The sequence below is a fragment of the Carettochelys insculpta genome, chromosome 1 (assembly GCF_033958435.1).
Source record: "Carettochelys insculpta isolate YL-2023 chromosome 1, ASM3395843v1, whole genome shotgun sequence".
Classification (NCBI taxonomy): Eukaryota; Metazoa; Chordata; order Testudines; family Carettochelyidae; genus Carettochelys; species Carettochelys insculpta.
This window is the reverse complement of record NC_134137.1, coordinates 303175793-303190213: the sequence shown is the minus strand read 5'-3', so window position 1 is coordinate 303190213 and position 14421 is coordinate 303175793. Positions and strand designations below refer to the sequence as shown.

The 14421-nt window shown below is 44.0% G+C and overlaps 1 protein-coding gene across 3 annotated transcripts in view; it reads right to left on the bottom strand.

The window, feature by feature from the left end:
- Positions 1–5065: 5065 nt before the first annotated feature.
- Positions 5066–14421, bottom strand: part of PPFIA2 (PTPRF interacting protein alpha 2) — a 607969-nt gene continuing 598613 nt past the window's right edge. For all 3 annotated transcript variants that reach the window (XM_074984006.1, XM_074984008.1, XM_074984007.1), the window contains 4 exons: positions 8100–8275; positions 7945–8013; positions 6297–6456; positions 5066–5124 (listed from right to left, as the gene is read on the bottom strand). In XM_074984006.1, coding sequence (XP_074840107.1) covers positions 5066–5124; positions 6297–6456; positions 7945–8013; positions 8100–8275 — 464 coding nt within the window. The remainder of the gene's footprint in view (positions 5125–6296; positions 6457–7944; positions 8014–8099; positions 8276–14421) is intronic.

Genomic DNA, 14421 nt, shown 5'->3' with positions numbered 1-14421 from the left:
ACACTTCTTCTCAGTGGTTTACATTTGTGCACGAATTCCCTTCCATCTCCCACAGGTGCCACACAGTTGGGCTGTTTCCTGCACTCAGTCACATCACGTGGGTAGCCCCCAACCCAATAAAAGAATGTGCCTGCCGTTTGGTGCTGACCATGCTGCCAGGGAGCACCATGTACTAGCTTGGGTGCGTTTAGGGCTCAAAAGGCCGTGAAAGAATTTTGAGGGATTTCTGCTGCCGGGGGAAGTTTCCCCCGGTGGCTAAGATAGTCAGGTGGACTACTTCAACTGGTTCAACATTTCACCTGGTTCTGCAGCCACAGACCACAGCACGCCCAGGCCCCATCAGCCAAAAATATTTTTGGGGGCTTGCTGTCCATTGCAGACACCTACTGGTTTGATATTTCTGTCATAAAATCATTTTCCTACCATTTCCCGTCTGTCTTTATGCTTTGACCCCCCACAAAAACACAGCGGGGGAGGGCCAGTTGAGATTCCTGTTTCTGTTATAAATTCAGGATGTGAGATTTCGCTGCCATCCCCCGTGCTGGCAGTGTCTGTGTCATGAAGAGGTAAGACAAAGATCTTTTTTTCATAGACTTTTCTATCCTCTTTCTTCTAACTGGAGAATATAGTGTGCCCTGTGTTATTTTCAGGGATTGGGTGCAACCATGAGAACGGGGACTCTAAGTGGATGGCAAGTTGAGAACACAGCCTGTGCACAGAAGCCTTACAGTGCACTGGAAAATCAAAGACCCTCCCCTCAGAAACTCTTTTTTCAAAAACTTTTCTATCTTCTCTGTCTTCAAGGTTATCAGGGTCTCTGTATTATTTTCAGGGATCAGATGCAATCACAGGGGGAAAGGGGACACTCAGTGGATGGCCAGTTGAGAATTCAGCTACAAAAGAAAGACATTTCTGTAAATATTTTTGCCATCTCAGTCGATGCCCTACTGTTCCTTCCTTCTGATGGGAAAAGTGGACTTTTGCTTACCATGGGAGGGGAATGAGGAAAATGCAGCATGGGAAGATTATGTCAAAGACCAGTGAGCATACCCAGAATGCTACAGAGATGAGAGAACTGTGGGATAGATTCCCACAATGCACTACTGCAACATTTGATGTTTGCCAATTGAGCATGGCAGCAATAAGTCAACTTTGTGAGGAGCATGGCGGGAGGTGAGGATAGTGAAAATCAAATTTATTAATTCCAGAATTACAGTCTGAGATACAGTTCTCCGGCTAATGCTGGGAGGTATTGTCATCCTTGCAGGATCATGTATTGAGACTCATCTACTTTAGGGCCACAGGATCATGAGATCTTTTTAGTCAGTTGTGCCAGATGCTAATCACTAGCTAAGAGTGCAGTAGTGCTAATCTACTGAGTCTCAGTCAACTGGACTGAATCTGGCACCCAACAGCTATTATTTCACAGGGTCTGAAACCAGAACTGAATTTTCCCAAAGTCAACATCTAGACTACGGGTCTAGCTCAAAGTAATTTGCATAATTTGTGCAACGCAAATTGCGTCAACTATTTTGAGTTAACCTTATTTCGAGCCTTTTATTTCCGAAGTTCAAAATAAGTGCCTATTTCGAGGTCTACGCTACCCCCTCTCATGACAAGGGGTTAGTGGAACCAGAAAACCATACTCAAAATAGCTGCACTATTGGGATACATTTGTATCCCGAAACAGCAACCACAGTCTAGATATAGCCTAAGTGATTTACACAGTTTGACTTCAGAATGGAATGTTACAATTTATAAACTGATCTCCTTTATGTCACTGGCCATTACATTTCATTCAGTTCCCCATGTATCAACCACCAAAATGTTTGGCTAAAGCATATTCCCTGAAAAGACACCTAGTCTTGATATAAACACGTTAAGGGTATGTCTACACAGTAGTCTTATTCTGAAACAAGCTGTTCCAGAATAGCTATTCCAAAATAGCTTATTTTGACATAACATGGCTGTACACAAAATTTTTGAAACAACATGGCTATACGCAAAAATGCATCCTGGCTGGGATGACTTAGTAGGGGTTGATCCTGCTTGAAGCAGGGGGCTGGACTAGATGACCTCCTGAGGTCCCTTCCAGCCCTGTGATTCTGTGAAATACATCATGTAAACACACAGGCTATGTCTACACAAGAGTGATCTGTCTACAGATGTTACTGTCGGAAGCTACCTTCTGACAAAACTTCTGGCAACAGATTGCGACCTGACGACAAAGCAGATTGAAAGAGCAATTGACTCTGTTGACAAAGAGCAGTGGGACTGCCTGGCAGCTCGCTGGACAGAATGGACAACCAGAAGCACAGCAGACAGGGCTGCCCCAAGAGCCCTCTCTGTCAACAGAAAGCCCCCACGGAAGGTCCAGATTGAGTTTCTCTCAATAGGTCTCTGTCGACAGAGGCGTTCTGCCTCATGGGAGAGTAACACAATGTGGTCTACAAAAGCGCTGCATTCTGTTGATGTACTGTCCACAGAATGCCATGGGAACGGGCAGGTTTTGTTGATAAAATGCCACTTTTGTCGGCAAAACTCTCTAATGAGGACATAGCCATAGAGCTTATTTTGAAATAGAACCATTGGATGCACTATGGCTTATTTCAGATTAGGTGCTATTCCCTGTCTTAACAGCACCTACTTCAAAATAGCTATTTCAAAATAGGTGCTATTCCTCATGCATGAGGTTTACCAATTTCAAAATAACTGTTACGTTGTGTAGATGCTACGTTAGTTATTTTGAAATAACAGCTGTATAGGCCTACCTTAAGAGATGGGAAAACCAACCCTTTCTTTGGTAGTAGCAGGGTTATGGGGCTCTGGTTGAGGGACATCTCAGATATACATACACTTACAAAATTAAATAAGCAATAATAATTTTTATTAGCAAGTATCAAATGGTCTTGTGTTTGAACCATTGGAATGTAATAACCTGTGGTCTCCTGGAACTTGCTGTTTCTGGGCTTGCTCAAAGTAGTACAAGTCACCAGAACTAGACAATTTCCACTAAAGACAGAGGTACATAAAAGTTCATATTTAAAATACTTTTACTTTTCAAAAAGGTTTTGCTTGATTACTGAGTGAAGAGATTCCTTCAGCCATAATGTATACTACTCTACTGCAGACTCGAAAACAGAATAGAATAGAGTAAATTCTTAATTGTGTTTGCAAGAACATCAAACCCCAAACTGTGTAGCATCACAAAAGGTGATATCCCTTAATAGACGAATGTGCTATGCAATTGACAGTTTTATCTGCCTTGGCCTGCTCATTATTTCCCAGAGCTTATGATATTCCAAGCCCTTCAACTGCTACTAAAAAAATACCCACCTGATAGAAATGCTTCTTCCTCTTCCTCAACTCACCTGCCTCGCAAGACTTAATCCTGAAACTGTAACAATTTTTCTTGATATAAAAATTATATCAATTTTATTTCTCTAACCTACATGAGTAGAAAACTAAGCTTTATACCATTAAAAAGGGTTGATTTTCAGCTTCCCTAATGGAAGAATTTGGAAGGAATTTGCCTCAAGCCTGGGAGCTACCTAACACCCATTGTAATCAGTGAGAGGTAGGCCCACATCCTCAGAGATACTCAGGTACCTGTGTCATCTGCTTTACTGGTAAAGGGCTACAAAAAAATCTCAATTTTTTCAAAAAAATATTTTACGAAATAGATTTCAGTAACACACATGGCATATATAGAACAATGGTCATGTAGTGCAGAGTTTCCTTTGCACTCATTGGGGGAAAACCAATGCCTCTCCTTGGTGAGTAAAGCTGTAATCCAAACTCATGCTTTAGGGTTTAATACACTATTGTGTATTTTTATTCTTTCTTTCTCTGTACATGTGCATATAAAAAGGTAGAGGCAGCTAAATATTCTGATGATGGGTGCTTTATAAATGCCTATGATTATCTGATGAAACTTAAAATGGAAAGGAAAATTGTTATTTAAGTAAAATTAGCATGAAATGGTGGCATATTAATGGAAGTGCTTGCATTCTTATGTTGTCTTTTTCCAAGACTGATGATTTGGTAGCACTACATTTTCCCACATCTACATTTTGGTTAAAAGCATATTTGTACAACTACATGACAAATGAGATGTTTAACTAATAGGAACTGCAATATGCGACCTGATTGCAGTGTATGTCTAGTTCAGTATTTTCTCCTTGTCTGTGACGAATATCAGATGTCTTGAGGAATGTGTAAGAACTTTCATAACATAATTTTGGAAGAGTTTATCCACAGGAAATGTTTTGATCTCACACATGCCAGCCAACACCCAAAATGATGCCCTAAAGTAGGTTTATAGCTCTGCCTTTTTTTTTTTTTAAGTAAATCTAATGTAACTGCTCTCTCTCTCTTGCTGTCTCTCTCTCTCTCTTTAGCCTGGTCTGTCAACTGAAGTTCCCGAGTGCCTTAGATACATGTCAGCTCTTGTTTTCACACTGTCACCTCATCCATAGAGAGAGACCCTGATGCTCCTGTGTCAAATTATCTCTTCTAGGGGCACCAAAAGCACTTTAGAAGAAAATCTCTCTCCTATTTAGATTAGTAGACCCAGCCACTCCCTCTGCCATTGGTACTGCCCCTTCCTATGTCACGTCACCACAGAGTTCTTGAGCTTTCTCTATAAATTCAGGTAGATGTTTCAACATATTAGCTTGTGCTGACAGCTAACCAAGAAATCTTAAACAGCATTCTTGTCTCTTGGCAGGCATAGGCAGTATATTTAAAGGGATTCCCATGAAAGAGAGGGAGATATTGCTGTTATGGATCAAGAGGCTGGCATCCCCCAGACAGAGGGTGTGTGTGTGAGAGAGAGAGAGAGAGAGAGAGAGAGAGAGAGAGAGTGTGTGTGTGTGTGTGTGTGTGTGTGTGTGTGTGTGTGAGAGAGAGAGAGAATATATTTTATAAACTAGACCTGCTGAGGGAACTCGGACCCCACCTTGCCTTACATTTCAATCACGTCAGTGAATACGGGGTATGGTGTACATTTATACAGCCTCTGGATACTCACAGCAATTCAGTGCTGGCTTCTTTGCTAGCCTTGTCAACATGAGTATGTGCGAACTGTAGAGCTGTCTAACCTCTGCAATCGTGATGAAGCAACTGCAAATGGGAAAAAAACCCTCTTTAGAATAATGAAGAAGATAAATGAATATATTTCTGTCCCTGAAAGTGTGACTGTTACATTAATGTGGAGCTCATCCTGTCCAACCTCCCTGGTTTGGTCTGGTCTATCACAATGTAAGAGTTCCCACATGTTTGGATACTGTTGAAAATCTGACTGCTTCGGGAAAAATAAGAGGTTTTCAAATTGACTAATGCCATTACTGTTGTTGATACAGCACATTGCAAGTTTATACCAAAATGTTCACATAACAGGAAGGTGGGAAGCATGGGCCTGCAGGAGGAAAGGACATAAGATTGGGAGTCAGGTAGCCCTGAGCTTATTCTTTATTGTCAGCAACAGACTCCCTTCACTATGGACCTCGTCAAGTCACCTCCTCTGCTGCGTGCTTTACTTCCCTAGCTGCAGAATAGGAATAATGCTTTCCAGCATCTCAGTGGTGCAGGGAAGTTAAAATCCATAAATGAGTGAGATGATTCTGATCGGATGGTGATGAAGTATCTAGTTATACAGTACCTTAATTCATAGCTGGAAATTATCTTTAAACTGATGCCCCCTACCCTATGCCTTTGCACTATTACTAAAAGTGCACAAGAGCAAAGCATGAAAATGAGCAGTGCAGTGAATGGAATTAGTGATTTGGTTAGTAACTTATGCCATTTGTGCTACTATAAGATTATTTTAATGTAAGCTTGCCACACATAGAAAGGATAAGGATACATTTTTATACCAAGTTCTTTAAACATATGCAGAAAAACAAAAACAAAAACCTACCACGACTATGCCACTTAATTTAAAGACTCAGAAAATTAGAATTACAAGGAAGATGCACAACTACTATGAAGAATTTAATACTATTCTGTGGTGAAAAGAGTGGATTGTATATTTTTTTCTATATACAAAAGCTAGAGGGAAAATGAATATATTATGTGATAACATTGCCATTAGCTGCAGTGTGGCTTTTGAAAGCCTTCTGTTAACACTACCTGCTCAGGGTCTTGACAATTAATGGCTGACCCTTAGGTTTATCCATAAAATAACTGGGATTGCTAAATAGACAAAAATAGTGACAGCTAAGATTCTGGAACATAATGCAGCAAGCCAGTATAAACCTCTTGGTTTTGAGAATGAGTGCAAAAGCATTTCCTACCATCAGTCGCCATTTTTCGTGACTGCCCTGATGTTGTGGTTAATCTAAATCCAGCTGGAAGTGTTTCTGAAGAGCCAGGCATCATGCTGATTCCATGGACCTCACGTGGTGGAAACTGTCTTCGCCAGGAAGGGCCACGTCTGAAGTTCTTGTCATCGGTCTGTCAATAGAAAAGGTTGTGTTTGGTAACTAGTCGTGAATTTAATTTATTTGATCTGAATAGTTGCTTCTTCTCTAGCTCTTCATTTTCCAGCAAATAGATTACTATAGGTTTCATTACAATCAATGAGAAGAAAGTGCATTTGAGATATTCTTTTTTAAGCAACTGCTTGACACACTTTAAAGTACTGGAGAAGAGGGTTTTTTCCTCAAATCTTTTGCTGGACACACTGTCACGGGTTTTTTGTCTGCTGATGTAAAACATTCTGAAAAAAACAAGGAAGCATAAAATGTTTCCCAAAAAGACCTATAGTGAATGTAATGGTTGGAAGCAATATTTGATCAAATGAGAGGGAATAAAAGGTCAGAAAACAACCATAGAACTGTATGTTTGGATTTAAAAGCTACATTCAGTTTAATTTCATGGCCTGATTTGACTGATTTATGATTTTGGAGTCACATACATATTTTTTGTCAACATAAATTCAAGTCATCTGCCCTACTTGTTTTTTTCTCTGTTCCACCTGTTAGTCCTACTGTGATGGAGAGGTACAGGCCTTTCTCTTCCTCTGTACAGGCTGTCACATACTTCTGCCTGGATCGGGTCAAACCCACCTTCCGGAACCTGCCCTGGCTGCAGGAAACTCCACAGCTGCTAGCTGGGAGCGCAGCTCTGATGGCAACACTGCTCCCAGCAGCACTGCAGAAGTGAGGGTGGCAATGCTGTGACCATTCCCAGTGCCTTTTGTGTCAGGACTCCCATGGTTACAGCACCATGACATTTCAGGGTTAAACACCAGAAACTAAAATTTGTAATTTTTAAAATCTTATGACTATGACATTGACCAAAATGGACCATACATTTAGTGGAGACTTTTAACCCTGGCCCACCCACTTCTGCTCAACTCTTTGCCTACTCCATGGGGCCCCATCTCCCTTAGCCCTTCTAATTGTGTCACCTTAGCCTTTCCCTGGTAGAGCAAGACAGAAAGCTGAACTGAACACTAAGACCTTAATTCCTCTGTTTCTCAGACCGTCCCTATTATCCAGGACCCCAGTGAAGATGAATTTGTGCATGTGAGTGTGTGTGGGTCCCCACTATAGTGACAAGTCCCATAAAAAAAGCCTGTGAGGAAATTAATTTCTTGTTCAATGCAGGATTCAGATAGCATGTAGCATAAATATGGGTCAATGCCCTCACTGATGATGAAAAGAAATATTGAACTCTGCCTCATTCTCTGAGCATTGTGGAGTGTGAGGCGGGAGTCCTAGGGGGGAAAAATGTGGCTATATAATTGACTGGCATAATGCATATACACAAGGGACAGCAGTAAGGTTGCACAGGCACCCTTAATTCTGGCCTTGTCTAATTTTTGACTATTTGACTTTGTAGGCTTAATAGCATTCTTTAATATGTATGTGTCTCAGCATCCTCCTGAACTTACAGTTGTGTAGCTTTCAATTTTTTAAAGAAAATTAAGTTACTTACTTCATCAAGTCGTCTCTCAGTTCCTAGGGCTAAAAGATTGTTGTATTCTCTCTCAAGGATTTGCCGTGCCTATACATAACAAAATCAATCACTAAAATAATTGCAAATCAGTACAAATAAAATCCAGCCAAAGTAAAAGCTATTGAAGGACTTGCCTGGGTGTTTTGTGTTGGAATCTGTAATAATAAAGCTAAACTGCTGTAATCAAAGTTTTCATCCAGGGCTATAAGTGACCCATGTACACCACTTTCTAAGACGTTATTTGCATATTCTCGTAGTCCAATAGCCTGTATCCAGCGTATAACCCGATCATTGCTCCAGACCAATACATCTACAAACACACACAATATCATATCAGTCCACTGTTAACTGCACTTTTGTAAGTGTAAGAGTGTATGTATGCAGTAGATCTCTTTCATCCAGCATATTGGGCAAATGGGAGGTGGCACTTTGAATTTTCAGCCTGAATATTTGACTGAGTGTGGGAAGATGCTTGAGGCAGAGGCACGAGGTATGGGCTCCAGACTGGGGGTGTGGGCTCCAGGGTGGGGACAGAAATGAGGGTTTCAGGAAGAGGAGGATCTTGCCTAGGGCAGGGAGTTGGGTGTGGGGTGAGATGAAGGCTCAGATGAGATTTTGATGAGAGTTTGAGGTGCGGGGATGGGATTCAGGCTTGGGAAGGGAATTTGGCTTCCGTAGGTTAAAGGCTAAGGGTTGGGGCATGGGAGGAGTTTCAGGGCAGGTGGATCTGAGTTGTGGTCACTCCACAGAAGGAGACACATCCCTGCTACTCGCTTGGTGGCATTGCCTGCAGGCACCATCACCACTGCTCCCATTGGCCATATTTCCTGGCCCTCGGAGCTGTGGAGAGAGTACTCAGGATATGGCAGAGACAGCTCAGGGAGACCCTGTGGATATTTGTGCACCTAGGAGCAGCAGGGACATGCCACTACTTCCAGGGACTCACATGGAGCCAGACAGGGAGCCTTTTTGCTCTATGCCAGTGGACTACAAACCAGACACTTAATGAAGATTGCAAACAATAATTTATAGAACTTTCTGCTTGGTACAGGGCTGGACAACACAGCTTTTCCTGTATCTGGTGAGTCAAGCTGCTATGCCACTTTGCATACAGAGAATACAAATACGTGAATAAAATAACCTTAGTGGTTTTATCACTGATACAAAGTAGGGGAAGTTGATTACCTGTGTTTCCAAGCTCACTTATTATTTAAACATACCAAATGCCAACCCCAAACAAGCACAGCAGTGTCAACAAAAGATTTTATAAGTTTCAGACAATAGAAAAAATAATCAGTCCCCAGAAGTTAAACCTCAAGGAAAAATGGGGTAGGATTACTTAAGTACCATTGGAAGTGATATTTTTAGAGATACAATTGTACATAAAATATCTGGAGGTCAAAAATCTACAGGCTTCTAATGCTCCAGAGGCTAAACACTCTTCCCCTTGTGTTGTCATTTTTAGTAACCAGCACTTTTCACTTCTAAAAATTATTCCACTGAGGTATGTGCTAATTATAACACTATGGACAAGTAAGATAGAAATGAGATCTTATTTGAGTCATTAAAATATCTCCACATTATTTTACTTGCATGTGTGATGTTTTGCATTTCAGATCAAAGATCACTTTTTAATGATCTCCTGAACATCTTAAGCCCCAGATGTAAATAACCATGAGCCACTAAAGTCATCAAACAGCAATAAAGTTAATTTAAATGGAAAGCAAATTCCCTCCTTGACTCTTGCACTGTTTAGTGTTCCACCAGCACAAGGAGGCTGGGAAACTGTTAGCTTGGAATTCTTCTATGAGGAGGAATCCCCAGCTGGTGTAGTTCTTACAGTGTTCGCACCAATCCACTCCAGTGTAGGTGTGTGCATAGCCCAAGCACAGTTGCTGGCATATTTTCCCACAGTGCTATCTGTTAAGCTGGCTCCAGCAACCTCTAATGCTGCATGCTCGTAACATAGGTATAAAGGGCCCTACTGACCATGCTTCCCTGAAGTCCCTTCTTACTGCTTGTGACTTGCTGGAATACTTCATTACTCAGAGAGCTTTCTCATAGTGGCTATTCTACTTTAGTTATTGCAATTTGGTAGCGGGTAGTTTTTAATAGTCAGATAGGCTGAGGTGCTCAGTGACGAGTACAGTTGTGGCTCCAAGGCAGGTCTTAAGGCTGCCTCCACAAAGAATACTTTCAGTCTTGCTTTGCTGTCTTTTTTTGTGCAGGGTTTAAAGATTTGACAATGTTCTCTCCTGTCAGATTCTTCCTCTCATTTGAGACACCTGAAGTACGGGCCATCCAAAGGCACAGGCTTACCACAGGAAGCGCAGGGCTTGAAGCCCAGTGACAGAGGCATGCCCTGGCACCAGACATCAAATGACCCTGCTAACTAAGCAGAGAGGCATCCAAAAGTATTGATCGCTGTCATATATCAAATGGTTGGGGATGTCCACTTAGAATCCCTCAGGTCTCTGGTCCCAAGAAAATCTCTTTCTTCATTTCAACTTTGGGGAGTGCAGGGCAGTCCTCCTGTCCTACCAGGGATATCTACCTGACACTATGTACTGGACTGTTTTGGGTCTCACAGACAATAACACAGCCATGTGTTACATAAACAGTGAGTGTGTCATCTCCCCGCCTGCCTCTTGATCCTTTCAGCAGTCTAGAAATGTCCTATCTTCTGAGAGTGCAGAACCATCTGGCAGATCATCTCAGCAGGTCTTCCTCCTCTCACCACAAGTGGCCCCTTCAGCTGTACGTTGCGAGGAACATTTTCCAGTGGTGGGGGACTCCCCTGATAGACTTATTTGCTACCCATGACAACAGGAAATGACATCAGTTCTGCCTCCTATGATGTCTCATCTTGGGGTCTCTCACAAAGGTGTTTCTATTGTCATGGGCAAATTACCTACCATATCAATTTCCTTGATTCACGGTGTTCTGATGAAAACCAAGTGGGGGGTGAGCTCAGGTCATTCTCATAGCCCTGCTGTGGCCCAGGCAACATTAGCACACCACTTCCTTAGGTCTTTTGGTGGAGGTCCAACTGTGGCTTCCAGTACACCCAGATGCCTGAGACCACAGTCAGTTGCTCCACCCTCAACTCTCTTCATCTGACAGCATGGAAGCTCTAGGGCTGAATCCTAAGCAGCAAATTTTCTTGGAGCAGGTCCATAGAGTCCTACTGGTCAGTAAAAAGCTTTCTACCAGGGTCTTTCTTACAAAATGGAAGCCATTCTCAGCCTGGTCCTCCCAACTTGTAATTCCACCTAAGCAGTCCTCCCCTGCAGCTCATACCTTCTGCTGTTGGAACAACATCTGACCGTCTTTTCAGCCTATGATCACCTAGGCACAATCTCCATGCTGTGCTGCAGGCAGGGTCATGCAAATGAGGCATGCTCTCCTGTGATCGCTGTGCTGGCAGAGGCTTCTGTCACCAGAAAACATTTTTGTTAGGGATAAGGGGCTAGCAACTAGTGAGGTGTAGGTCGACAGGACCCCATCTAGACAACTTGTGTTATGGCGATCGAAGCCTCTGCCTGGATAGTGATTGTGTGAGAGTATGCAAACGAGGCATGCAATTTGTAAATTAGTGCCTTATTTGCATTGTCGAGTGCCCTCATTTGCATGATCCTGCTAGCAGCAGCAGCTTGCCGTGTAGACATGGCCCTTGTCACCAGCTTAGCTTTCCATCCCAAGCTTGCCAACGAACCAGTTTTTCATACAAGGGCTATGCCTACACTAGCCCCTTCTTTTCAAAAGGGGCATGGTAATGAGCAAGATTGGAATATGCTAATAAGGCACAGCCAGGAATATGCAGTGCCCCGTTAGCACAAAGGCAGCCACGGCATTTCGAAAGTGCCGCTTTCGAATTGTGCACTGTCCGTGTAGACGGAGGCCTTTCGAAAGGACCCCCCCCAACCTTTGAAAGGTCCTTATATCGAATTGCCACAGCTGCCATTATGCGAATGAGGTGCTGCATATTCACAGCAGCGCCTCATTAGCATCTTCCGACCTCTCTCATTACCACGCCCCTTTTGAAAAGAAGGGGCTAGTGTAGACATAGCCAAGGTGGTGATCCGTTTTCTCAAAGACCGGAGAAGGAGCACCCACAGCTTAGCAAACCCATTCCTCCCTAGAATCTGAGCCTTGTCTCAACAAAGCTTACAGGCCCACTCTTTGATCCACTGGCAATGTACACCTTTTCTGCCCATCACTTCAGCCAGAAGAGTTTCAGTGATCTCTGCCCTCACACTGGAGCACCCATATATAGTCTTCTTCACAGATGAAGTCCAGCTGTGCTCACACCTATTTGTCAGGGATTTTTATCTCTAATCGCCCCCGTGTGTCAGGGGAAACAAGCCTCTGGCTGAGGTAAAATCAATACAGGGACATGGAGAATCTAAAAATCCTATAGGCTGCCATTTTGTGGCCCCACCTACGGCCATTTTGGGGCAGTTAGCTCCCCCAGTAACTTGAATCCATGAAGCTAGGATTCAAACAGAGCCCTCTGATTGGTCAAAGGGAGCGGGCTTCTGCCAGCTTCCAGAACCTTCGGCCGAGAGAGAGGACCTGATGAAAACTATAACACACATCATGAATATGGAAATTACCTTATGAATAATCATGTAAACTCCCTATAAATCCAGGGCGCTCAGCCCATTCGGGGTCATTCTGCCTCACCCTCCTGGACTGGACACTCGCCCTGGGAAGACTGCAAGCAAGACCCCTGCAGCATTGTGACCAGAGCTACGGGGTGAAATCACTGTGGCAGCAGCCCTCTAGGTGGCTCTGTCAGAGCTGAATCAACCCTCCCTCTGGGGGGGGGCTCTGCCTCAGAGCTGTGAAATCACTGCGGCAACTGCCCTCTGGGTGGCTCTGCCTCAGAGCTGGGAAATCACTGTGGCTCTGCCTGAGAGCTGAAGAGGGCTCTGCCTCAGAGCTGTGAAATCGCAGTGGAACCGCTCTCTGAGTGGATCTGCCGGAGGGCTGAGAGAAATCACTGGGACGCCTACCCCTTTGAGGGGGTGCTGCTACTGAGCTGAGCGAATCACTTCAGTATCTGCCTTTGGGCAGTACTGCTAAAAGAGCCAATCACTGCGGCCCAGCCCCCTCTGAAGGAAGCTAGGAGCTGCGAAGCGGCGCCACCGTACCAGCGCCCCTACGAACCCCAGCACCGCGCTTGCGTCGAGGAGCAGCAAGTGGGCCCTCCGGCGTACTCACCGGGTGGCGAATTGGCCCGTGGCTCCGGCCATGGGTACTGTGTACCCGGTGGGGAAACCGAGGGCCCACCAACGTCATCCAATCATCCCTGCTCCTCCTGCCACACCACCACACACAAGCTGCATGCGGGCTGGGGTCAACTGACTATTCTACCGGACTGGACATCTTACCTACTGTGACCCGTATACCGGACTGGACATCGCATTCACCGGACACATAAAACTGATAAGGCTCCAGGCTCAGCCAGGCCTCATACATTATATAAGAACTCATACACTTCTCTTACCTAGAGACATTTGGTAGGCACCAGGACCCCTTACAGGGGAGTGAGGGAGCGTAGCTTTCACTGTGCCTTTCTCCGACGGTGGGAGGGTAGTGCCTGGGGGCCTGACCCCATGCGGCTGGGCCTATTTAGCCTACGTCATACAAAAGTCACACTTGATTAGAAAACGTTTTATTAGATATAATATGGTAATGTTTTGTAGTAGTTAATGTAATGATAGATTGTTTAGTAATAGAGTGCTTAGGATAAGTAAGAAATAAGTGTTTCCCCTTTATTTCCTCCTTATCTCTTTCACCTGAGTGGGCAAAAAAGCCCCGGGAAAGGGCTGGGGTTAGGAGGTCGGTTGAGGGCAAAAGGACCCGGCAGCCTCCACCACTGGCCACTTGGGCCGGGAGTAGCGCCCCGGCCCAGACTCCCTTTCCTTCCTTCCATTTCCCTTCTCCTAATGCACATACTTTCCTTTGTGGAGCAATAAATATAATACTACAAGGATCCAAAATGGACTTCAAAATCATACTTGTAAGTTAATTATAGTTAAGATTAGAGTTAATAATTTAATGAACTGGTTTATGTGCTTGTTTTACTGTTGCTGTTGCGTTTTTGCTTGTTGTTATTTGTGTTAATAAATTTCTTGTTAGTTATACTTTAAACCAGTGTTGTCTTCTTCTCTCCCTGACTGGGTGCCTGCCTGCTAGGGGATGGGTGGACCTTAGAGCTGCGTCTACACGTGCACGCTACTTCGAAGTAGCGGCACCAACTTCGAAATAGCGCCCGTCGCGTCTACACGCGTCGGGCGCTATTTCGAAGTTAACTTCGACGTTAGGCGGCGAGACGTCGAAGTCACTAACCTCATGAGGAGATAGGAATAGCGCCCTACTTCGACGTTCAACATCGAAGTAGGGACCGTGTAGACGATCCGCGTCCCGCAACGTCGAAATTGCTGGGTC